Genomic DNA, 26,642 nt, shown 5'->3' with positions numbered 1-26,642 from the left:
CCCTAACAACTGCTCCGCATTCGCCCATGACAATTGTCATGTGGATCAGGAAACCCCCAAGAAATCTCCTCTAAGAAAAACCTGATCTGGAAAAGCCCGATGTATCTGCCTAATTTCTGACCTGGTGTCTAAGCTGCAAACTTAGACAACGGGGCAGAAATTTGGCACACCCCCCGCTCACGATGTCGAAAAGACAGAGAAACAGTCAATCAACCCACGAAGCGAACAGAACCCGGGGCTGTATTAACAATTAAAAAGAAAAAGATTCTAAAAGAGTATTTAATTGAACAAAATAAATAATAAACTGTAAGTAAGCACAAAAGCTCTTTCATTAAAAATATTAATAATTAGAAGCGCAACTACTCATTATCCAACGTGTAGTAACGATAAAGAAATCTTAAAAAGATTCTGAAATTTATTATTCATTAATTAATAGGCCTTAATAACAGTAGAATAATTATATGGTACATACATTAAAACACTTTTTCTTTGCACTGTTATACGATAACGTAGCGTCCAAAGCGGACTATTTTATAGGGTTGCGATGTCATCAATTTAATATTTTAATTCACCCCGGGTCATTAGGTAACAGGGACTTGTGTTATGAGTTAACATTTTATTATTTTATAATGCGGCCAATAAGCACCCCGGGTCACCAGGTAATAGGCACTTGTGTTATTAATTAATATTTATTAATTAATAGAGTGGCCAGTAAGCGCTCCGGGTCACGGGTCATTAGGTAATAAGTGCTTGTGTTATTATTAAGGATTTAACTATTTATTAGAGTGGCCAGTAAGCGCCCCAGATCCTAAGTCATCAGGTGATAGGTGCTGGTATATCTTATCTTACTAATATATAAAGCAAATTCGCTAAGACCGTTGTAATTGCTAACCGCGAAAACTACTGAACCGATTTTGCTAAAATTTTGCACACTGATTCATGATACTTCCTAGATGGTTTTAGTATAGATTTTATCTTAAAAAATTAAATAACAATAGCAATAAATAAGCTCAAAGTTTTGCAAAAAAACGCCAGCTTTTCACTTCAGTTCAGTAAAATCCGCTAGGTGACGTCGACGTAAAATCGAAGCTACCTGCAACATAATTAAAAAAGTGTGGTTATAATAGGCCGGAGCGTCTCGATAGTGATGTAGTCGAGCTTCGGCGGTTCACCGAGCTGTATAGAGAATGCTGATGATAGTCTTGCAGCTGGGAATCCCGGTTATGGACAACACTCTTCTCTAAGGAGGAAGGGACCTAGGTGTGCATTTACCTTGAATCTCAAGGAGTGCAATAAGAAAAAAAAAAATTCATTCCAACCGATGCCGTCTCTGTCACAATACCAGGAGACATATCTAGCCAGAGCACAATCTGCACCAACGCTTCAGAGTTGTATGGCAGCCCCACCATCCCACCTGGTGCAGTTAGAGAATTTGTGGCTACAAGGGAAAACAGCTCTGAGGGGCACGGGCAGCCACAACGGCTACCTTCTTGGTCGTCGCGTCCCCAACGCGCTTACCCACATGTTCCCGTCTAACGATGAGCGGTTGGTTATCCAGGGAACGACCCGAGACGAGATATTTTTTTGTCCTTCCTACCTCCCTTCATCACAGTCTCCGTACATCGAGACTTCCAGGGTAAGAATCAAGCAACCCGTAGCCAGCTTTTAATCATCAGGAATAATAATAAAGAATAGCCTGAAAGTTTCACCACCGGCGCTTTTTAAGGCCATTATAAGTATTTACGTTCCCTACTTAACCATAAATTTCATCGGTTCTTTTTTGGAACCACCTAAGTGTAAACTACCTTGCCAACAAATACAATTTTACTACCATTTCCGGAAGCGATTCGTCGACTAAAAGACTATATTAACTAAAGACGGGCACTATTAAACCAAGTCAACTATTCACTGGCAGACATCACCTGCGGAGTTGTTCTTTGCAAGGCTGGAAAACCCGGTGACCGATGACCCTATACTACCCTCTCGACTCTAAGCATTAAACCAGGAATCACTGATCCTCTCCAAGGTCTGCGCTGGGCAGACCTATAACAGCTATGAAGGAAAAAAAACTTGAGCCAACGGGACAGCCTCCACTGGACAAGTATCACTAACCAATCTCCCCATCTAAGATCACCAAAACAACTGAATCTGCAAATAAAAAAGGTGCTTTATACACCAACATCTTCGACGTTATACCGGGAGACGTTGGGAAAGAGCACTACAACTACCCCAAAGCTTCGGACTGTGTAATTTTTCTCCCAATCAGTCTGGGTCTTCAACAGCAAGCCAGAGAAGATCACCCTGAGGTATCCAGGCAGTCACAATTGCTGTTAACTGCAGTCAAGAAAGAGTTAACTTAAGAAGCTCACCGATCTTTTTTAGGGCCATCGGACGTCAAACTACCTTGCCAACAAATATATAAGAACTTAACAAAATTGTCAGAAAACAGCTTTTAGGGGTCACAAAAATTTTAAGCATGCTAAAAATTGCAAGAGGGTGAATTGGAAGAAAAACTTCAAGTGTTTCTAATAAATACAATTTTACTTAGGCGTCAAGAAAATGACGCAGAAAATTTATCGAGATTGAAACAGCAGCGTCAAAATCGACAACTAACGAGTCCATTACATGAGAGATCAGCTTTTCATTGTACCCTCACAGCAATCTCTGAAATCTTTAAAGATCCTACTTCAGATTTTTCAATGAGTAGAAAATGTATTTGTGTTTTTGTGGCAATAAAAATGTAGGGTTTAAGGTCCAGGACTTTGTTGCTCTGGTAATAAAGTTGAGATATGAGGAAAAAAATTTTTTTTTAATATAAATTTTTTGGGGGTTCAAAATCTTAACAGCTATAAAAAATAGCCGTTTTCGTGAATTACACGGGAAAAACTGTAAATCAACGGCTTCTTATGGCCACCGATTATTTTATGGCATAAAGAACGCACGGTACTTTTCAACATAATTATTTTTTAGAATTCTTACACCTTATTATTCGACCAAATAAACTATATGGATTCCGAAAAAATATGTTTTTAATAAGAAGATTTTTGTTCTGAGATGTATTAGGAATATGTGTAAAATTTCTAACTGAAAATGTTTCACATTACATGTCAACACACACCGGTGTTTTATTTAGTAAGTCTCGGGCAAAGCCGAGACAGGGGGCTGCTAGAACATCATATGCATACATCAGTGATAGTTCAGAGCTTGGCCGGTGGTGGCGCTAATAAAAAAGCGTTCTGAAAGTTGTGGTTGGCAGCAAACTTTTGACCATGACGGCCAACGCTGGATACTATCATTAATTCCATACGTATAGCCAGCAAGGTTAAAGAGCTCATAAGATGTTTTATATATTGACTCCGTACATTAAGTTTGAGGGGAGGGCTGGCGCTGGCTGTCACTTCAACACGGAGTTTTATGGAAATGGGGGTGTGGTGTTGCCTGTGGCTACCACGGGTACTATTTGCTTTCATAATATTTAACATTTCTTGAAGGGTATGAAATGAGGACAGGATGGTGTATGCACGGAGCCAATATATATATATATATTTATTTTCTATATTAGAGTGTACTGACCCAAGGGTATATATACTATCTTTATTCAGAAAATTTTATACATGTGTCTACGTTGTTTTGTACATTGTACATTTATATGTTTTATACGTACGTATTTTACATGTTAAGGCAGAAGTAGCCTCGCTTGTACATTAGGTGAGCTTATTTTATCGAGATCATAGAAAATTTATATATTTAATTTGCATTTCTTAAAATAATTACATATAGCAATACACGCTTCAACATTTAGTTTTGCAATTATACTTTCTATATTATAAGGAGGGTATAGTCTAATACTTAGTAATTTATTGTACAAGGCTTTTCTATGCGCATTATATAAGTTACATGACCATATAACATGGTTTAAGTCTTCTTTTTTGTATCCACATTTGCACATAGGGCTGTTTACAATATTTTTGTGGTGAAGAGACTCCGCTAAGCTATAATGATTCGAACGCATTCTATTTATAGTTACAACGTCGTTACGCAACATATTTAGTTTGTACAAACCAAGGTCGTCGTTTTGATGTATGGAATGGTTCAAAGAATATTTTACCTTTATATTGGCCATCGCTTCTATTTTTTCCATCACTTTTGTTAAAAGCTAATGAGTAAAATGTCTCATATAAATCCGTAAAATGTACTCGGTCTACTGTGAAAACAGGTGACAGTGCAGCAAACTTAGCTATGGAATCAGCACTCTCATTACCATAAATTCCAGTGTGGGCTGGGACCCACACTAATCTTACAGAATTGTTGGGATTAACTAATGAGAACTTTTGATATTTCAGTTTTATATCTAGAATAAAGATGTTTGTTTTTATGTTATGCTAAGTAGTAGAAAGGCTTTTTAAGACACTGAGAGAATCACTAAATATGAAAAAGTTCTTATTGTGTTGGGTCAAGATGAAATTAAAGGCAGAGTTTATAGCATAGCACTCCGCAGAGAAAATGGAAGAACGATTATTTAAGCTTTTAGCATCTATAAATTCATATGCAGGAATGAGACATTCTGAGCCCACACTGGGAGAGTTCTTGATCTTGCTACCATCGGTATGTATTGATATGGCGTCAATAGCGCTTATGCATTCACAGAGAGCCTGGTTGAGGTGAGTATGATTCTTAAGGTAGAGTCCAAATGTTAGGTCAGTTGGAATGGTCACCAAAGCAGTGAAATAATGATGGCAATGTATGTTGTAGTTGTTATCAATAGCAATGTTATACTCATTCTGTAAATTAAGAACTTCGACAATGCATCTTGAAGCTAGTTTTAGAAATCTGGGATTGCCTTTTACTTTGTTGTGTAATGTTAAAATATGGGTGGTAGTTTCAGATTTGATATTGCTAAGTGTTTTAGCTAGGTAGCATTGGAACAAGCAGCTGGCTCTATCCCTGATAGATATAAGACCTGTTTCAGCTAAGAGAATGTTAGTTGATGTACTCATACGGTATCCCATCGCATATCTTATTGCAGCGTATTGTATCTTTTCCAGTTTATTTATCATGTTTGCATTGTTTGGTAGGTAGACAAAACAAGCGTAATCTATCAGGGATCGCACGTAGCTTTTGTATAAGATGGGTAGAGTCTCTGGATGAGTACCCCACCATGTGCCATGCAAATATTTCAGAATCTTTAGGCCAAGAGTGCATCTTCTGTGAACCTGTGTGATGTGTTTATGAAAAGAGAGTCTGTAGTCTAGGACTACACCAAGGAATTTGACCCATTCTGAAGATTTAATGGATACATTATTAATTTTTATGACTGTTTGGCCTGGTTTGATGCCTCTTTTATTGGCGTAAAGAAGTTTAGTTTTAGGAAAGGAAGTATTAAGACCTATGTTATGCAGATTAAAATTTATTATGTCTATAGCCCTTTTGAAATTATCTAGTTCATCATTAGTTGGGTTGCTTTTGACATATAATGAAAGATCATCAGCAATTTGTGATACATGGATGTTTTCAGGTAAGTCAGAGATGATTGAGGCAGTGTACAGATCATAAAGCAAGGGGCTAAGGACAGCTCCCTGTGGGACTCCCTTTTGAGAGGAGCGATAGTTGTGTGAGTCTTGATAACTGTAGACACGTCTTTCACGAGTTTTGAAATTAACAAAATTAACCATTTGAGAAGAGAATCCCATGTCTGCAAGTTTGCGTAACAATATGTCAATGTTAACTTGATCAAAGGCAGATTTAACGTCTAGGAAGACCACATATGCGTCGCTCTTCTCTCTGAATGCTTCTTTAATTGTTAGTGTGAGTTGCATCAGATTGTCTATGCAGGAGTTGCCCCTTCTGAAGCCATGTTGGCTTCCAGCGAGAATATTATTATTTTCAGCCCACCACTGCATCCTATTTTTGATCAGGATTTCTAAAAGCTTACAAAGACGTAGTGTGAGTGATAGAGGCCTATAGCCTTCACCATTGGGCTTCTTAACAAAATGTATATACACATCTCTCCAAGTGTCAGGGTACGAGTTAGTTATATATATGGAATTAAAAACATTAAGTATCAGTAACTTGTATTGAATGGGTAGTCTATAAATCAGGCCGAAGTCTATGCCATCCATGCCCGGAGTTGACTTGAGATTTTTGCTATCAAGGGCATGATTGAATTCTGCTAATGAGAAAGGATAGTCGAAAAAGGCGTTTGGTTCAGCATGAGGAAGATATTCAGGGATGGTTTGAGCCCACGGGGGGCATATTTTTTTGAGAGCTGTTTCCAGTTTTGTTTCACTGTTCTGCAAGTTTTCAGTAATGTAATAAGGTCTGGCTTTAACCCAGCGGTTCTTCATTGCTTTGAGTCCATTCCATACATATGTTGGGTTTGTGCGAAAATTAAGGCTAGCTGTAAACTGTTGGTAGCTGTTTTTTTGTTTGGTTTTAAATAGATTCTTAGCTGAGGCACATTGTTTTTTGTATTCTATAAAGTCATTTAATTTAAAAGAGTATAAGTATTTCTTAAAAGCAGCAGTTTTGAGCCTGGCAGCTCTATCACATTCTGCATCCCACCATGCCACAGGATTCGTGTGTTTGCGTTTCGAGACCTATTTTTGGACAGGAGTGGAAAGTTTAGCAGACTCAGTAATGATAGCAGTTAACATATTATGTTTTTCAACTGGTGAAGAGAGATCATAATCAGTTGTGAAGAACTGAGAATAACTTTTTGTAGAGTCTGTTCAACTTTGTTCCAGTCAGTGCGTGTGGTGCTGCACTTGAAAGTTTTCCTAGAATAATAATACTTTTGAGCGTTAGCACTGATGTATAAAGGAAAATGGTCAGATTCATACGTTACATCGCACATCTCATAATTAACCTAGTCAGAGTTGTTTTGAATTGAAAAGATGAGATCAAGGTTAGATCTGTAATTAGTACTAAGTTTTATGTATGTCAAAGTTGTTCGTATCACAGTTGTGTAAATATAAGTTTCGATGACGATAAGCCACCTCCAGGCGTAAGCCATTATCATCATTGGAGTTGCAATTCCAAGTAATATTTTTGGCATTGAAATCCCCTAAAAATAGTGAGTAGCCATCGATGTCTACACAGCCGACAATCTCATGCCATTCTGACTGGGTCAAAACACACTCTGGAGCTCTGTAACAAGCATATAAATTAATGTTTGGTTCTATGTTATTAATTTTAATACCACACATCTCTACCGTCTGCAACGACGAAACTAAAAGTAATTCACTAAAAGCTAAGTCCTCGCGTATAAAAATAAGTATACCGCCTCCATCAGCATGAATTCTATCGTGTCTGTAAGTACAAAAGCCTTGAATTTCGTATGTCTCGTCAGGAGTTAACCATGACTTAACAATAACAATAATGTCAAAATTAGATTAATTTTTTTTAACAGCTGTAACTGTATTACGGTAACTCCTGGCGTTCCATAACATAATTCTAAGTGAGGTGTTCTGTAAAGAATTGTTGTCATTAAGTGTACTATGCATGTCTGATAATCTTACACTATATGAAAATAATTTTTGCTATACTTAATTTGTAGTAGATGAATGTCTAAACATTATAGTAAATAGAAAAGTTGATACAAGTACATCAAGGTCCTCTTGAGTCTCTTGCGTGAAGAAGTCCTCCGAGTATTTTATTTCGTAGCGAGGATTGTCTGGGTGTGTGCGATGGAATCCATAATGATCAGTGACTTCTTTTCTGCTGGGAGAATAGTTCTTCTCTATAGTTGCTTGGTCCTTTTCTTGTGTAGGTTGAAGGTTTATATTGATGTTGTCCCCAGCTTTTTCCATGGTTTTGTTATAAGCAGCAAGGTTAGTGAATCGTGGTTGATAACCATGCAAATCTGTTCTGCCCAAAAAATCTGGACAGTTTTTTTCCTGGTATTTATACCAATTGGTTCTAGGTGGGACTGTTTTAATTGCTACGTGTTTTGACACGTTTGCAGTGAAATTTTGTCTTCGCTGTGAAGGGTTATATATATAAGTATAGCCGATACGTGCTGGTTACCTACAGAGCCGCGTGACCCTTCGTTTCTTGTTCTTCTATTGATGTGTTTTCTCATAAATAATTTTTTTTCAATAAACTATTCCAATATCTTGCAATAAGTACCAGCTCCACTGACTGAGGCTGCGTTTAGATGGAGTCTGGGAGTCTGCCAGACTGGCATAAAAGCCTATCAGAGTGAAAGAGGTTAATCACGTGACCACATCTAACCTTTCTCTCACTCTTATGAGCTTCAATGCCAGCCTGACAAACTCTCAGACTCCATCTAAACGCAGCCTGACCCATAAAAATAGAATTATAACAGATAATAAAAATATAACTGTTCTTGTAAGATCCAATACTGTTATGCTGAAAAATTTGGTACTGAACTCTGGCATTGGCGGTGCCACCTGAGATATGTGCTCGTAGTCAATAACTTGGAATTAAAGAAAAGATTTTTAAAATACTCGAAATCCGTATGATTTCAATACGTTACAACTTATGTGAAAGTTGCGGCTGGTATTACTTTTTTTAACCACCCTCAAGTCTCAGCTCTTGGTCTATGGTCTAATAAGTCTATGACAAGCTGACCGCTTGACCGGGTGACTGGCCTGATGGCTGACGGCCCGTCATGTAAATACGTCTAGTCGATCTATCATATTCTGGCGTCGTGTCTTAGAGAACAAGAGGTAATTTTCATTTTTCTCATTTACTTTACTGTCTTTCAGCGCGTGTACCTACAGGCGAAGTAACAGCATATTTTAATATTTCGGAATAATATACTCAGTGTTTTTTAACTGTTTATTTGCAAGCCGTTAGAATCAACTTAACTTGTGTCACGACAATAAAGTGTAAGTTTCATTCTGGAATTGGAAATAGCACCGTTCTGTACTTGTATTGCACTCGTTATTTTTTGCAATACTTATTGAGTGTGCTGGTTTGTTTTTCCCACAGCCCAAAAAATATTCTGTCATTGGAGTAGGTAAACTTGGAACTCATCAAAAACAGCATCTCAACATATCTACGACATCAATATGCGTAAGTATTTTAGCAAATTCATGTACAAAAGATTTCAAGAATTAACTGTTCTACATACACGTGCTGACAATAGTTTTAACATAAAGCTTGGACATGTTTGACATGAGGTTTTACACAAACGCGTTGAAAATTGGAAAGACATGCAAGTGGAAGTGAAAATAATTTCCTGAACGAAAGCAGTAGGTACATACATGACAGTTTGGGAGGTTATGCTGTGACTTAATCTGGAAAAGATCCGGAAACTTACGACTTATGATGATACATTGATTAACAAAGATGAGTGCACAAGCATGCTTATATAATGATTATATATACATATGCTTAGTGTTAATGTTCGTTGAATACTTAATTCGACGGTACAATATTTATCTCTCCCACGACTGAACTTTGAATTGTAAAAAATCGTATAAGGCATGCAAAGATGTAAGTTTCCAAATTAAAGGATAGTGAACGTATTCGACGTACCAACTACCAAGTGAAGTTAATGCTCAACTGAAGTTTTAGCTGCTGATCAGCTGATGAGCAACATGCTCATATGCACATCCTTAGTTTACTAAATTGAAGAAAATCTCTTTTTTTTGTATGGTTAATTGTGAAAAATTCTCAGTTTTACGTTTTTGTTTGACAGTTTGCATGGTTTCTATTTTTCTGCTTTTTCTCTCTTTTTCTGTATCTTTGTATCTATTTTATATTCCTACTGATTCACCCTTTCATTAATTACTACAAAAATCTTCAATTTCACACAGTTGTATTGAATACTAATTGTAATACCATAATTTGTAATAAGCTTGCCTTACAATTATTTAAATTGATCTTAATGGCTGTAAATATAAGTCAAATTTTTTTACTTTCTAATTATAAATGTAATTAAAATTATGTATACTATCAAAATTTTAACAGTTTATAAAAATTGGATTAAACAAGAAAATTTGTTAACTATTGTAAACATGAATTTAAACATTAGTAGATGTATATCTACTGCTTGTTGAAATTTTTATTGTAAAAAAACACAAATATTGCTGCTATTGTACTTAAACACTGCCTTCGGATGGCAGTATTTTAATAAAAACTGTCAAAAACCTGTACGTATCATAAAAAGCTCTTGAGGTATAATACTAATAATACTAAAATTCATCTACGAAATTTTAATTAAAAACCGATTTATTGTATTTATTTAAATAGAAAGAAAATAAAACCATCTGAAGGCAGTGTTCGTAATATATTTGTGTATGAACAGTGAAATTATGTTTCAACCCATGTTCAGGATTCTCATCAGATTTTCTCATCCAATTAAATTTTTGTAAGCTGTTTAATATACATAATTGTCAGGCAAGCTAATCAGAAATTACAATATTACTCTTTTAGTACAACTTCATGAATACTAGCATGTAAAATTTTATCATTTTTTTGTTAATAATAGAAGGGTGAGTTAGTAACAATAAAAATAAGGCATATAGATACAAAAGATAAAAGAAAAGTAAAAAAAATAAAAACTATGCAACATAATCCAAGATATAGAAGTTATCAGAGTTTTTAATTTATTTTATTTAGGTGTCAGATTTTCAAGTCCCCAGTTGTTTGAAACAGAATTGATGAATTCATTTGTCTTTGTAACTTAAGTAAAAAAGAATGTATTTACGTTATGCATTAAAGTCTTACGTCATATTAAAAGTATAAAGCTGAGAACTTCAGAGAAGGCTATATAGGCATCAAATTGATGCGTCGAATATGTTAAGACCTGACATGTACAATAAGCTTAAGTGTTTATTAACAACACATTGGTTTTAGATACCTTTCTTAGCTCTACACAAAGGACTTTTTAGAATTTTCGAAATGCTTCTCCCAGCACTTTCTAATGTAGGTCGATACAAGATAAAATTTTATGGATTTTGTTTTCCAAAAACACGTAGATGTGATTTTATTTCAATTTGGTCAAAAAATCAATAAAATCTTGATCTCCGGCACATTTTAGAACAATTTTTTTTAGAACTTTGCTAACGTTCGACAACTTGCACCCCATCTTTGTTAGTATACAGTCAAACAATCAATGTAGATTGGCGTCTTTATACAAAACACACAAATACCTACTTACGAGCATACAATATACACAATTATATCTATTTTATCATCATTACAGCGAATTTTATAAATTCAGCATGAAACACAAAAAAGCAAGAAATCGAGGAAAAGTTTTGGGGTGTGGTCGAGGACGAACTATTCTACGTCGTTCCTAAGTGCTTGAGATTTGCCTTGTCTCAGAAAGGTCGGGCCAACCCATTTGGATTAAGTAAACTGAGTGTATCAGAATTACTGTGCACGAATGATGGGATTCTACATTTTGTTAGGCACGAAATTCCCGCTATGATGGATAAAAGATATTTATCAGATTATTTTGGAAAGTACGCTAATGATCCCCAGCTATTAATGTTCCAAAGTGGCGACGTCGATTCAATTTTGGGTGTTGTAGAATAGGTAGCCGAGAAATTGAGAACTGACAAATCATTTATTTCTAATTATTTGAAACGTTCTGCTGAACTGTCACTAAAGAGTCAAGGAATGACCAAAGTTTTACGTCTCCATAAAGATGTATAATACACATTTGTTGGTAAGAAAAATATTGCTATTTTTTTGTACATATATTTATGTATGTTTGTGTAATTTGTATAAAAAAAGTATTTGTAAAATGCAGAGACAATACTTAAAGACATATCAAGTGATGAATTATTGTTTCTGGATTTAGTCTCTTAGTAGGAAAGGTATTCTTCAAAACAAGCAGCTTATGTAGCATTATAAATTTAAAGTTTAATATTAATCAATGTATAATTTAAACGTAATTCTAAAAAAAAAATATATATACTCTTATCTCTGCGATATTTTTTACGAATGGTAAAGTATGTACTCTTGTTAATTTGTAATTAAGGCAGTAAGAAAGTCTTAGAAATCAAAAATATCTTAATTATCATTGAATAAAAATTCTGAAACTGAAAAATTACATTTATAAATATTAATAGAGTACACATAACAGATGGACTCTTAAAAATCATCAGGTAAGATTTGATTTTTCCGTTAATAATACTTCGTTTTTTATTTTAACGTGTATCAAGATCACTCTTTATAGAAGATTATTTGTTACATATGCTATCACAACTTCAAAAACCGATAGCTTATAAAAAAGATTAGTGTTTGCTATCCAGATTCAGTACAATATGTCGCAGCATTTCTGTATATTAGGATAAAGGAAGAACTTTGTACAATGTTTTGAGCACGACATCCAACCGCCAGCACGCTCATTAGCCATCAGCAATAGTTCTAGCAGAAACAATTACAAAGATTTTCATGTTTATTAAAATAACATGTAATTAAAAAATATACACTCTAATTCTATGGGATTTTCTTCCCTTTCGATGTTTTCGTTTTCCGCGGGAAATCCCGTAAAACTTGTTGATTTTTCAATAATGTAGATACACCTATACACATTTCTAAGCATGGTATTAATTGAAATTAAGTTACTTAGATTTTATCTAGAGTGCAGTGTACAAGATACAGTCCAAGTACACAAAATTAAAGATTTTTTTTACATTGTACAACACCTTTCTAAGTATATGTATGCACCTCGACAATAATGCATGTTTAATATAAAATCTTAAACGTACAACATTTTTCAATTTTTCACATCGATTCTATAATGAAATACACATAACCGAAAATTATTGAAAATTATTAAAATTAAAAAATGGAAATTTCAACGAAAAAAAGAAAATACCAAGAAAATTTTAATTAAACTGGGCTGAATTGCCAAATACCGTTATACGTGACAAGAGTCGTATTTTTTGGTGATACTAGTCACCAATACTGGAACACATCCACATAAAATGGATAGCCAGTTGGAGCCATTTCCCAACTCTGCCTGACGTTATGAGCGACATGCGTTCGTAGTTTAGAGAAATTTACGAGAAGGCATCGTCACAACTCGTAGAATTCGCGGCTATCACGCTTCGGTGCCGGCACTCGCAGCCTGAGGATTTAACGCGCGTTCGAATCGTGCAATTTATAGTCAAGGAATTTTGTTCAAACTATGAGACGAATTTTTTCCCTCGTCCACTAAAACCTCATACTTACAATTACAACCGTGGGTCTTTTCTCTTTTTTTTATTTGTAGCCCAAAACGATAGTATAACATTTATCACGGCTTTTCTTGTACGCTGCATTTTTCAATAAAATATCTTAAAAAACGTAATAAAAAATAATTGTCCTAAAGAGCTTGACATTATTGAAAATCAATGTTTTAACTTAAATAAATTGATTACACCTACAAATCTCAATAGCCATCAATAAACAGGAAATAAATTAAACTATTAACTAAGAGAAAAACTTTAATGGGTAATTCATTACATGGAATAAATGTTTTTTATTAATTGACCCATATATTTCCGATGTAAAACAAATTTTATACTTGGTAGTATGAGAGACGGTCACACAGTATATGAATATAAGCACTTTTTAGCAATATATAACTGTAGATTACAAAAGAAACAACTTTTTTTATAATACATTATAATACACTTATACTCTATCATGCAATGCAGATGTTTTCTATAATGCAATATAGACATGCAAAATTAGGAAAAAACTTGTTTTTTGTTCAATAAAGATTGAAATTATAACTTTACAACATAGTGCTTGTTACAAAAATAGTAGAGCTCATTGAAATGAAACTTTTTTTGTTCAGTGAGTTTTTCTATTCAGCGAGATCTTATTGGAATAGATTTATTTGTGTTCATCATTTTCATCTAGAGTACCACGTACATTTTTAGTTTGATATTAACTGACAAAATGAAATTCTGTATTTAAAATTAAACTTCTATTCTAACGGTTTGTAGATTATCTGCACTTTACATGCAAAGTGTATTGTTGTATTAAACGCATTATACATGTTCGTTTTATTATAAAAACTTATGTGCAATTAGGAAATTATTAGAATTAAATGAATAGAAAATATAAAAAAATGAACATGAGTCTTGATTTAATCCAATTAAGACAAAGTTTTTTATAGGAGTAGAAAAGGAACATATAAACTCGAAAACTATTATTTAAATCAGCCTTTTCTTAAAGCAAAGTGTTTCTTAACGGGGAAAATTTTATGATTTCATTTAAACCATTTTGAATCCCAGTCGCATATATTATATAGGGGTAAGTGTACCTATCTCCGTGCTCTGCCCTATTACCGTGGATTTTGGAAAACTGATGATTAAGTACTTGCTCAAAATAAGAAATGTTTCAGATAAAATAATTTTTTAATTTTAATAATCTAAAATGACGTTAATGTAGATGCAATTCAAACAGAAATATTTGTGTATATTTTGAGTAAATAATTATTTTCCACGGTATTCGGTACAACGCGCTCATTAACTGATTGTGTACGTATTTCCGCGGTGAGCGTACGTAAACATAACCCTATACTTACAGAACGCACGACAGTTAACACGTAAACAATTAGTAGGTAAGCACGTCGATCTAACGTAACCAAGATGAAGAAAACTAAAAAAGGCAAAAAAGGCAAGAAAGGCAAGAAATCGATCGAAATAAAGAAAAACAAAAAGTGTTACTCTCCAGAGGCATTAAAATTAGCTTTGAAAAATATCTGTTCTGGAAAATCTATTGCTGAGTGCTCAAAAATGCATAAGATTCCTACTAAATGAATAAGCAAGTACAAAAAAAAGTAATATTTTTTTAAAACAATTAGTAAGTCATGTAGAAAATGTAGGTGAAATTTGCATTTTTTTTTATATTCCGCAAATACAACTTTCTTCACCCACGGTAATACGGACACGGTGATTGGGACATCCGCGGTAATACGTACACGGTAATAGGTACACAACCACGGTAATACCAGCATACCGTTTTTATTCGTTTTAAAAATATTGTACTGCAGTTTTAGCTTCATAAAATTTTTTTAAATATTCCGTAAGAGATTATGTAAGATTTAAAAAAAAAAATATTCCAAAAAATTTTAGTATACCATTTTTTATGGTGCATTTAAGTTGGAATTTTCAGTACGTGCCACGGAGATAGGTACACTTACCCCTAGTTTTTATTGTACAATGCTCACAGTCACCGTTTTACTCTACATTAAGAAAAAAAAGGAAAGTCATGTCGATGCTTAACCATTTTTTTAAACTGTAGTTTTTGCTACGAGTCGTCTATTCTTAAAAAAACCTTATGTTATGAATCGAAATGAATTTTTGTTAACTTAAAGGACAAAGGATAATAGCTGAGTTACTTTTACTTTGGTGTATTTAGTGGCTCTGATTTACTCCGCTTTAGTGTAATCTATATTTTGATAAGGCACGTGGTGCGCTATGCACTATCTGGGGTGGAAGGCTTTGATATTCCCCTTGGGACCAAATTTTCTGCATGCAGTTGACTTTTATACTTCCCTAAAATTCGAAATGGTAATTTTAGAACGTATCTTTACGTCTTTATACCACTTCAAGAGAGTTTTTAAAGCAATTAGGGCGTTAAATCTTACAAGGATAAATAACAATTTTGCTGCACGAAAAAAAAATGATTTTAAACTGTGAACTTCCGCCCCAGAACATCTTAAAATGCATGCCAAATAGCTAAGAAGAAACGGCTAAAAACTAGCAATTTTTGTTATTTTTCGCATGTACCTACATTTTTGGAAAAAATATTAGAAAACAGATAGTGTGCATTTTTACCTTATCATATAACTTATATATAAAATTTATTTGATTTTGCAAGTCTATCTGTAAATCCTTTTGGATCGTCTTAGTAACTTGGTAAATTTTGTCTCTGCAGTTGCCAAAATATTTTGACACTATAAGCAACCAGTCTATGACTAAGTACTTATCAGTTATTTTCTTCATGCTGCAACATCACTGGAGTCCTGCGTAATACATAAAATTGCGTGAATCTTGAGGAGTATATAACGTTGGATGAGTTAAAAAGACCATTTTTTTCAACCAACCCCAGCGTGCTAGAAAATCTACTCTCCAGGTAGTGTTTTTCTATACGCTCCTTGTTTTCTTTAATCTTTGCCACTTTGCACGGAGGAAAGGAGTAGTAGAGATCCACCCCACCTCATCCATTTTAATCCCGTGCGGTGCTCGTGGAAACCACTTACTTCGACGTATCGATACAACTACGCATTTTCCTTCGCCGAGAAAATATATATTATATGAAGTGGAATTAAATTTCGATCTTTTCTTCGCCCCAAGGAGTCTCCCGGCTACGTGTATCGTCGGTCTCACTTATATTGATGATTTCAACGAACTTTTCACATTATCGTAGTTTTAACGTTTTTCAAACTTCTAAAAAATTTTTACTTTTTTTTTTCGATAAAAATGTTGGTTTTCATAAAAACTTATCCACTTGCTGTACTTCCATTCCAACTTATTTTGCTGGAAATAATTTTTATTCAACCTAGAAAGCTTTTATTGACTGATGGAAAACTCAGTATTTACGTTACTCTGGGTCATATTTATTCGCGTCACACACGCGCGTACAAAATGAAATTTAAACATCACTGCTGCACGCGCACGTTTTTCTTTCCATTTCAATTCAATGGAGAAATAAATTGCGCATTTGAGTTATTCATGTACACTGTTGGGAGAAATACGAGTGATGCTCGAAATGGTTCGTGACGTCACGTAGGTACAGTATACATATATAACCAGCATGTTTTAATGTCCGATTAAACTTTACTCGTGTTGACAAATGCTCGCATTCGTTCGCTGGATGGAAGGTGTAAATTTCAGTCGAAAAAGAAGATAAACACTTTGTATCACTGCAGAATGGTTGCTCGACCTGTAATATTTTTAGTACACTTTTCGTAATGACACGCGAGATTGATATTCAAAAATTTTGAATGCTGCTCGTCACACTTTGTATAATTCATCCCCAAAGTATCAAATTTACTGACTGAACATTGGAAAATAGCAAACTGAGAAGGCAAACACACGTGTATTAAGAAAAAAAATGATAAATGCGTAGTTTTTATTTTAATGAAGATATCGATAACTTATTCATAAAAGATGCAAAAGTATGTGAGTCAAATCTTACAATCAAATTCACACCAACACATTATACATATTGATATAAAAGAAAACTACGTGTTGCATGCGGTGTTTTAATATATCGCAAGCTTATTGTGGCAACTAATTATTGGATTGTTGGCTTGTGGACACTCACACTTTTTTCGAGCTTCGTCAAGGTCGACCGCAGTAACTTTCGCGTCGGTGACCGATTTGCCTGCAGAGCTCGCAATGCCATACGTATAATCCCGTCCCTGGTTCTAAGTTTTCGGCTTCTGGAGGTCGAGGTTGCTGTGCAATTATATTTTTCAATCAGGAGTCCTTAACACGCTTCGTGTGTCTTGGCTCCCTGATCCTTTTCTTACAAGGTGCTATTCTATGGCGACGGCTCAGAGTCGAGATACTTTCTCCAAAGTCCCTGCCAACCACCACCCGTACACCACGCAACCCCTCCCCCTGACTCGGTTCCAGGGATGGTTTGGCGCGAAAAAACTAAGAGATCGTCACAACTTTTAATTTAGGTCTGAAAAATGGTTAACAGCACCAAAATTGGAGTCACTGGCTGTACTATCATGTGGTACAGCCACTGCTTGTACGGGATCGCTAGCAGTGTTGAATTTTGTTCTGTGCAGTCTAGCGCCTCTTCGATTCGATAAGTATCCATGGATACCTATCAAGCTGCGTGCCGGGTGTAGACGTGCAATAACCGAATCGGCCAATAAAAGCGTGACAAGTCTAAATGTGAACTGAGTACGGAGGATGATCAAGCTCTCATTTCAAGTAAGGGTGTCCGTCTTCTGGTTTTCTCGGGATGCGATGAAGCAGCCTTGCAACTAAGTCAGATGCAAGTTCGTACACTCTTTTAGAATAAACAGAGCACAAACATTACAAGCCGTAAGCTTTCGGGATCAATTCCATTCTTCGTCCGTGTAAAACAACTACCCATTCAGTTTTGTGTTTATTTATTTGAATTTTTTTATTTCTGATCTACCAGAAAATTTACGAAAATATGAAGTAACAGTTCTGCCCTGGAATAAAATTTCTACTGAAAACTGGTTGCCTTTTTATCAAGATAATCAGTATGAACCCAAATTCTATAATTTCGTAGCGATTTGAAAATAGTGTTTTACGTCAGCCCAAAAAATTTGTAAAATTTAGTCTGGTTGTTGATGACTTGCACGGTTTTTAATTCACATATATTCAACAACCCATCAGTTATATAATTATATAATTTTCAACCAGGAGGAAATTTAGTTACCTCACTGTAAAAACCAAGTGTGTTGAAGTACACGTTTAAAGCGTGCAATTAAAATTTTCTGTTTTTTATGAAATGCATTGTAATAGTCTATTAAACTGAACTATTGTTGTTCTCCAACGATTGTCATAAGAGGACGTGTATAGAGTAAAACATTTCTGTCACAGATTTTACATATACTTGTAAGTATGTTAAATCTGTGAAAGCCAACTGCTTTTTGCATTGGTTTTTCTCTTTACAATTCAATGAAAATTGTTAATCACTTAGTAGATCATAGATTTAGTTGTTCTTCCAATTTTTATCAGCGCCTCTATGATGTGTTTGATAAAAAACAAAATTTCAACTACACACTTTAAACTTGTAATTTAACACGCTATTGGTTGTTTTTGTTGTAGTAACAAAAAATATTCCAAAACAACTAACAAAAGTTGTCAGTAATTTAACTATCTAATTAAATAATGAAGGTTGATTCAACTTATTCACAATCACGAGATGAACGAGTGGTAAAAATTTTCTTGGTTACAATTAAAAACACCAGACAATCGGTGCATAACCGAATTACAAATGTGACGCTCGTTTTACAACGTCGTTCTACAGCGATCCAATGGACCAACTTAACGAGTACAGCGTCGTCCAACGGCATCGGACACAGAATGGATAGCTTCGCAGTGCTAGGTACAGGGTATACATAAAACACGTGCAGAGCAGAGCTAACCGGCATATCGATTTCTCCCAACGATTTGCATGCACCGAACTGTTTACAATCGGTACGCTGCGTGAAATCTAGTCGGAGCCTGTGCGGGGAGGGGGCTGAAGATGGAGAAATCCAACATTGGAATCGCTAGCAAATCCATCCGTCTATACGCACGCCCCGAGACGCGGGAGAGCGATGCGCGTACTTGAAATCCGAGAACACATAACAGGGATAAATAGACGGACCCGGTAGATATCCATCCAGGCTATCGAGCGCGCGTACATACACACATATACACGCGAAAGGTACACTACAGATAGATACCTGGAAACTCCCTTAACAGTATTAACATTTCAAGGAGTTGCTGGAGCGCGACTGCGGGGGATGATGCGAAACCCACCCCACCCACCCCTGTCTCTGTTGGATTATCCAAGATTCCCGTTCACGCTGTTCGCAACCACCGCCACCGACCGCATACGTACCCCAAGAGAGATCCACTTGAATGTGGAAAATTTCCGACTAACGAAAGTCTATTCTCGATCTCGTGCGCCACCAGGCTTTTTCACACTCCATTGGAGCCCCCATGCATACTGCAGAGCTCGAGGTACGAGACGATTTTTCAAAGGTACCCTCGGGATCGGTGAGCGTGTTTATATTTTTTTCTTTTCCCCCTGATGCGACGCTCGCTGTCACGGCTTCATCCGAAAGTAGGTACTTGGGGGAGGAGGGGGTGGTTCGCGTTGTTTCTTTCATGTGTTTTTTTTTTTTTTTTTATTTCCAACGCTGGGCGATGATGGGATGCGCCATTTGAGCGAACTCTCCGATTTCTTTGATGTTTCAATCATCAATGTACATTTGCTTGCTCACTGACGACAAATTTATCGTTCATCCCGTCCAAACTTGTCTGCGTTTTAACAACTCGACAGTCACCCTGTGAAACTCGGCGAAAAATCAAAGACTCACATGACCGCAGCCGAATGAAGGCCAAATAAGAAAAAAAAAAAAAAAAATGGGAGGAGAAGCCGTAGGTGGCAGACTCGGCCTTTCTCGGGTAGCAGAGAGAAGGATTAGACAAAGCCGAAACACAACTTTAGCTGCAACGCGGTGGCGGTGGCTGGCGAAAAAGAGGTGGGCTCGGAGCTCCCGTGAAGCTACCAGGAGTAAAGGGGAGGAAAGCGGATAGCCGAGGGGAGTTTTGGGCCCCCCTTTTCCTCGCTATACTCTTTGCTTGTCTCTCGCTCGCCGGAAAGTTTAACGATTACGGGAGCGGATCAGCCCGATCTCCCGGTCTGGCTTAGCAACTCGAAAATTTCCCGGCACCGCGGCTCTTCCCTTGGCTTTTTCTCCCCATCTCTCGGGTCTTCGTTATCGACATCGAGCCTGAGCCAGAAGGGCACATCTCTTCTACCCTCGCTCCTCAACCCCTCCTCTTTTGCGGAGACGTCTTATGAATTTCATCCGATTCTTATTAACGCGTTTAACAAGCTCAGCAACTCTTTTCCAACTGGTCCATGAGCGGGAGGGAGAATCGAGGGGGAAAAGTTGTTTCGTTCAATTTTTATCAATTATTATGAGATCCAAACAGATTCAGTGTCTCTTGGCGACGGATTTAGACATTTGGTTCAATACAAGGATCAGAATTTTACCTGAGGTGTAAGAAAATAAATTGACGTATTGTTGGGCGTAAGCAAAAAGTGATTAATTGTACTCATGAAAAGAGTTTCTTGCTTTGACAAGTCATGACATGATAATCTTTAGAAACTTGCATAGATAGAACGATTCCATGAAGGCTTATGCTTGATTCAACTAATTTGGAATCTGTGTCAATATATTTGTAAGTTCTTATAACTAACTGTAAGGATCAGTGAATGATAAAATACCTTGGTTCGACTTTGATGGAAGTTTAAAGTGAATAACTATTTTTGACGATTTGTGACTTCCTTTCCAACAGTATAGTAGTTTGAACATTGTAAGTCCAATAAAAAAACTGCATCTACAGAACTATGACAATCAAGATGAATAATTTTTTGATCGAAATTTTTGTTAAAAAACTACTCATTTGAACCTTTTTTAACATGCCATGCTGTAAAGTTAATTTATTATCCACCACCTACTGGCTCGTAAAGCGCTGCACGTTGACTGAGCCAAAATCGATTCAGTATCAGAGAAATTAAAAAACGTAGTTGCTGTTGGCTATAGCAAGACAAACAAAATAACGTTTCTTATGGGTGGATTCTGTACTTTACACGTAAGGAATCTATATCAGCCCAGTGCAAGCCTATAACAAGCTTCACTTCACTGTTCTGTGTTGTATTACTCTCATACTCGGTCGAGTACGAGTAGCACATCGCAAAACAGTGCCGTTGTGGAACTGTTGATTTTATTTATATAGCTGGCTAGCTATGTGTCACGTGTGTGTGCACCATTCTTTATATGCATGCCGTACAACTCTACAAGACAGTCTATTTGTCTTTTTCTCTATCTTTTTCCTTCCCAAACAAAATTACATTTATACGGGCACAGGAGAAGCCAAGTATAGTTGACAACAGGCGCTAGCATAACACTTACGTATCGCCTTTTTTGTGTGTCTTGTCACAGAAAATTTATTTTTTAGATAAAAATTTTGATCCAAAGGAAGTCATTACTCGAGATTTTGAAGCTGCTCTTTTGGGTCGAATAATTGATTTTTTCCCAGCTTTATGCTTACACGTATATCCTCGTCGTACATAAATATTCTGACTATTGAAACAACTGATAGAACCATCTAGCAAAAAAACTCTTCAATACGTATGTCACGTGCTTTGATTTTGGATCTCTAACAATTATTTCATTAATTAAACGGTTGTCTATGTACGCGTGGTGCAATCTTTACAGCAAAATATATCAAAACATCGTAAGTGCATCACGGGTTTCCTCGTGCGACATGGCCTTGCTTTAAATATTAACAGTAAACACCGACATGGGACATATCTCGACGGGAAAAAAGTATATACCTAAGTGTCGGTAGGGTCATTTTAAAGGCAGTTTTTTTATTGCAGAGTACTGGTAGTCTTATTCCAAGTTTCATTACAATCGCTTTCCAGAAATTTGTAAACCTTTTAGTTCAGCTAAACCGTTAATAGAATCAATCGAAACCTGCAAATAGAAAGTTTTTTTTTCTAGCCACGCAAAAGGAAAGTAGAAAAAACTTACCTGTAAATTTGGAGGACAGTGATCGAGGAGCTCCAGCATGTGCCTGATGTTCTGCGCGTCCTGAATCACAAAGTTCAGTTCCATATCAAATTCACCGCCCACGAGCTGCAACAAAAGAAAAAAAGCGAGAAAAAAGATTAAAATTTGTTGTATGACCATATCGTTTGCGCCATTTGATGTGTATTTTCTTAAAATTATTTGATACGACTAACTTTTGTTCCACTTTTTTTGTTATTGGAAAATAGAGGTAAGCGGCCCTTTTATCGAGCAAGTAATGGTGATGGTGTGATGAGAAAATACCAGTTAATGTTTTTCTATAAATTTATTCGCTGACTTTCAGATTATTCAGATTATTCAGAACGTTGAAACTAGTGTCTATCTCAACATTTTCACGACGGAGTAATATGAACGGGTCACGATAATGTGGGATCCATGAGTTTTTATGGGACTCCATTACGAAGCAAAAAAAAACTTTTTGATGGAAGGAATAATTATTGTCGGTCACTAATTACTTATTGCAGTATTATTTACGAGTGTGTGAAGCTAATAAAATAACATGTATTAACTCAAATTATGATAAAACCATGGAAAATGCGTATACCTAGAGTGACATAAGATTTCAGAAAACTATTGTTAAATCCTTCGAAATAATGGTTGCTATAATTTTTTTTTACAAAACATATCTTCAATTACACACAAAATCATTTACGAACACCGGAATGAATTTCAAAGTTTAATCAAACGAACCAAAGTAAAAGGTATGCATTTCCAATACATTAATTCGCAAACGCATTCCAGTGCTTCTCAAAGTAAACGTACTTTAAGCCAAAAGCCGCGGATTCAAACGTAAATTTAATTTACGCGATGGGCATTCAATATCCATAATCAAACAGAACGTTTTTAAAATCACTTAAGTTTGGTCTCAAATTATTTACACTTTCAGAAGAGTCAACATTCCACTCGAGATGGTTTCGAGGAGGCAATGAGTAAATATCCAACCACCGATTACCAAGTTCGATCTTTGACACTTCGCGCTTGATATGCACTTTCATTCAGTTACTTTAATTTTACTCCCACAAGTTCACCAAAACTCAAACAGAAATTATAAAGAGAAGGACAACAGTAGTCCTTGAATGCCATGGCAATGATCGAGCTCAAACGATTCGTCAAAAATACCGAACTTCCCGTGAATTATTTCAACGCTCTGAGAATACGCAAGCGGAGACGAAGCACTCGCCGAAAGCCCAGTACAGGAAAAAGCTACCGCATCACCGCAGACACCCCGAGATTTTCTCTCCTTTCTCCCCGCTCCTTTGAATCATTCGCGAGTTTTTTTTTCTCTTTTTTCCACTGCCGCGGGTATAGCCACTGCTGCCGTCGCGCAATACGTCAACGTCCCTTCCCTTTTCCCACCTACCATCACGCTCCCACCGCGAACACACCTTTTTTTCCATTCTTCTCGTTTCTGCTTGTCTCTGTTTTTTTTTTTTCATCTCACCCTTCCTTTTTTTTATTCAAAGCCGCCTGTCGCACTCGAGCAAAGGGTCGAATGCGGAAGCTGTGGTCCGAGACGCGCGCTGCTCTGGTTTTCCATTGACAAGGATATAGCCAAGGGGAGAACCCTCTTCTGCGCGGGTATACGGACGGGCACGCGTGTGTTACCACCAGCGAGTGCAACTTTTTTTCACAGCTCACGCGGGGTTTTTCCTTTTTTTTTCCTTTCAATGCACCTCGATCTGCTAAGAGAGCTCTTTTATCGTCGTCATTTTTTTAATTACCGAGCGGGCACTCGTGGGATGAGCCTGTTCGAGGCTACGAGGAAGTAAAGTGGATTTCTGCTGTTGCGTTAAAAGAAGCCATGCACTGATTTTCATCCTCTGGCTTTTCTCCGACTCGGGGCTTGAACACACAAATGTTGATAAAAACGAAAAAAAGCCGCACGATGGGTATGAATTGAGAAAACGGGTGTTGGAGGGTTACGCCGTCAACAAATCCATTTGAAAATTACGTAAACGCGCTGCTACACGCGTCCCACTTGCAAAATCATTTTTTTCTTCGAAAATCAGTCACGAAAGTTTACTGAATGGAAAATAAAGCTTGGCTCTGTGGATTCTAAAGTGCTACGACGCACGAAACTCCGAGGAAAACTACACAGCTGGGATACTTCTTTTCAGGCAGCTAAGCTCCTATCCCCCGCATACATGTACATGTTCGCGTACCTCAACAATAACAACCGGACGCGCGGCCATGATGTAGAGGGCGTAATTTCCGGCCACATATTTTTCCTCCACGCGGTTTTCACTGTATCTTGACAATTTCCTCCCGAAGCCCAGTACTTTTTTCGATCGATCTGTTCTCTTATTTTTCTTGCTCTTCTTTGCTTCGACCAATCCAGTTCCTTACAATTTTACTTTGAAGTCCTTTTTCATTTTCGTTATTTCTTTAAACTCGCATACGCTTTTTGGTGAACTAGGCTGATAAACTGTTCAGAAATTTATCAAGCCTTGGTAAGATTTATTTAAAAATTTACATCTCAAATAGAAAAAAAAAAAATTACAGAACGTGTAAGCAAATATTGTTTTACAAGATGGTATTCGAAAGATTGCAAAGAATTTATTATCAATAGTTCGAGTCCAACAAAAAAACTGATGGTATGGCCATTTTTTTTTGAGGTTCCCACGAACTCACCTATAAATGAACAGAAATGAAATGTACTCGTGAGCATCAAAGAGCTATTATACATAATGTAAATAATAAAAAATAAGTCACAGTTGCACACAAAAATTGAACAAAATTATATTATTTCACATTAGAATATTATATATGAGTAAATAAAAAAAATGAACACCATCGTACTGAACTCGGAAGAGGAATAGCCCGTTATGTAATTCACATCTTCAATCTGACAGAGTCTGATACAACAAATTTCAAAAAATATAAAAACTTTTTCCGCCTTCTAACCACAAAATAGCACCTTCGCCGCTTGATTTTGGATTCTCAGGCGGAAAAATAGTAGATGAAACTCGTTCGAAAAGGCTTCTTTACGAACCTCGAAACCTCTCGGTTCGTAAATCAAAGCTTTTGCAAACTCGTACGCAATATACTATTCCATTTACCTTGAGTTTTTATTCCTTAACAAGAAATAACAAAAAATAAATAAATAAATAACAAGCTGGTGCTTTTCTTTAGATCTTAACTTTTTTTCAAATACAATTTAATTCTTAGAAGTTATAAATATTGAACTTCAATCTCAAATAACCTTATTCACTTAACACTATATTTTTCTCAACCTGCGACACACCACCCCTAATTTATTATACTCCATTATCATTCTTCTACTTTTCCTTCTCATTTATGATTGTCACATCTCTGAGCTTCTCGCTGCATTTCTGTCCCCAGATTCTCCAGCATTTCAAGTCCGCATTTCCGCATTTCCAAGTCCGCATTTCAAGTCCGCATAGCTTCCTTACCTTTTCTTCGAGTAAACTGTTTTTTCTCCATCGTTACTAAGATTTTTCTTTTGGTGCCCTTTATTTTTAGTAAGTTCTTTTTGCTCTGCTCTCATCATCTTCCATTTCACTTTTTTCCGTTTCTTGATCTTTCTTTTCATTTTCAGATTTTTTTCCTTTTGTCGGGCTTCGAGCGCGTGTTTTTCGTTTATACGTGCTTCGTTGTCTGAACACATGCATGTGTTCTCTATCTTTTAACATAAATATTGCTATCTCCTATGTCCTCAAAATCTATTTTAATTTTGGCTTTAGTATCAAGCTTTTTCGATTTTTCTTCTTGATCAGTCATCTGCATCATATCCTCAAACTCAGCCTCATGGAGAGTTTACCTCATGATCTCATGATAGATGAGTAAACATCTCGATCTTATTTTCTAATTGTTTTCAAAACTTACTTTATTCTACTTTATTCTTTAAGTAAACTTTTATCCAATAATTGGATGGGAAAGAAAAATACAACATTTTACTTTGTAGTGGCTGCAATGTTAAATCCATCTTATCGACTAAAGAATAATGGGCTTAAAAAATATTAGCATGATCGAAGTACTGTAAGCATCTGAAAAATCGATTGCTGGACTTGTCCCAAACAAACAATTGAAATAGAAAACGAGGTTAAATATAAACTATTTAATCACACTCTTACACAATTTTCCTGGGCTGAATGCACTTGGGAACATCGTTTTTGAATGTGTGATGGGCTCGGGTACAATTATTTTACCATTTATAATTTTTTCGTGCCAAGTTTGTTCATTGACAAAAAATAGGCCGTGCCACTCAAGAAGATTGAAAAAACAGTCCAACATCGTTAAAACAATACAAAGAAAAGCAGCAAACCAGCCTGTGGGCGAATAGACAAGGGGTGCACCGCTGCACACGCGACCCTCGCAAATTAATGCGAAT

At 36.2% G+C, this 26,642-nt stretch overlaps 1 protein-coding gene across 2 annotated transcripts in view; it reads right to left on the bottom strand.

The window, feature by feature from the left end:
• The window catches only part of rg (A kinase anchor protein rugose), a 366,977-nt gene that overhangs the window by 264,346 nt on the left and 75,989 nt on the right, over nt 1-26,642 (bottom strand). For both annotated transcript variants that reach the window (XM_089596271.1, XM_089596270.1), the window contains one exon: nt 22,235-22,339. In XM_089596271.1, coding sequence (XP_089452397.1) covers nt 22,235-22,339 — 105 coding nt within the window. The remainder of the gene's footprint in view (nt 1-22,234; nt 22,340-26,642) is intronic.

Source organism: Copidosoma floridanum, unplaced genomic scaffold (genome assembly GCF_036245765.1).
Source record: "Copidosoma floridanum isolate Cflo_tuat_1 unplaced genomic scaffold, Cflo_Japanese_pri ptg000030l, whole genome shotgun sequence".
Lineage (NCBI taxonomy): Eukaryota > Metazoa > Arthropoda > Insecta > Hymenoptera > Encyrtidae > Copidosoma > Copidosoma floridanum.
This window is presented reverse-complemented; position numbering and strand designations above follow the sequence as displayed.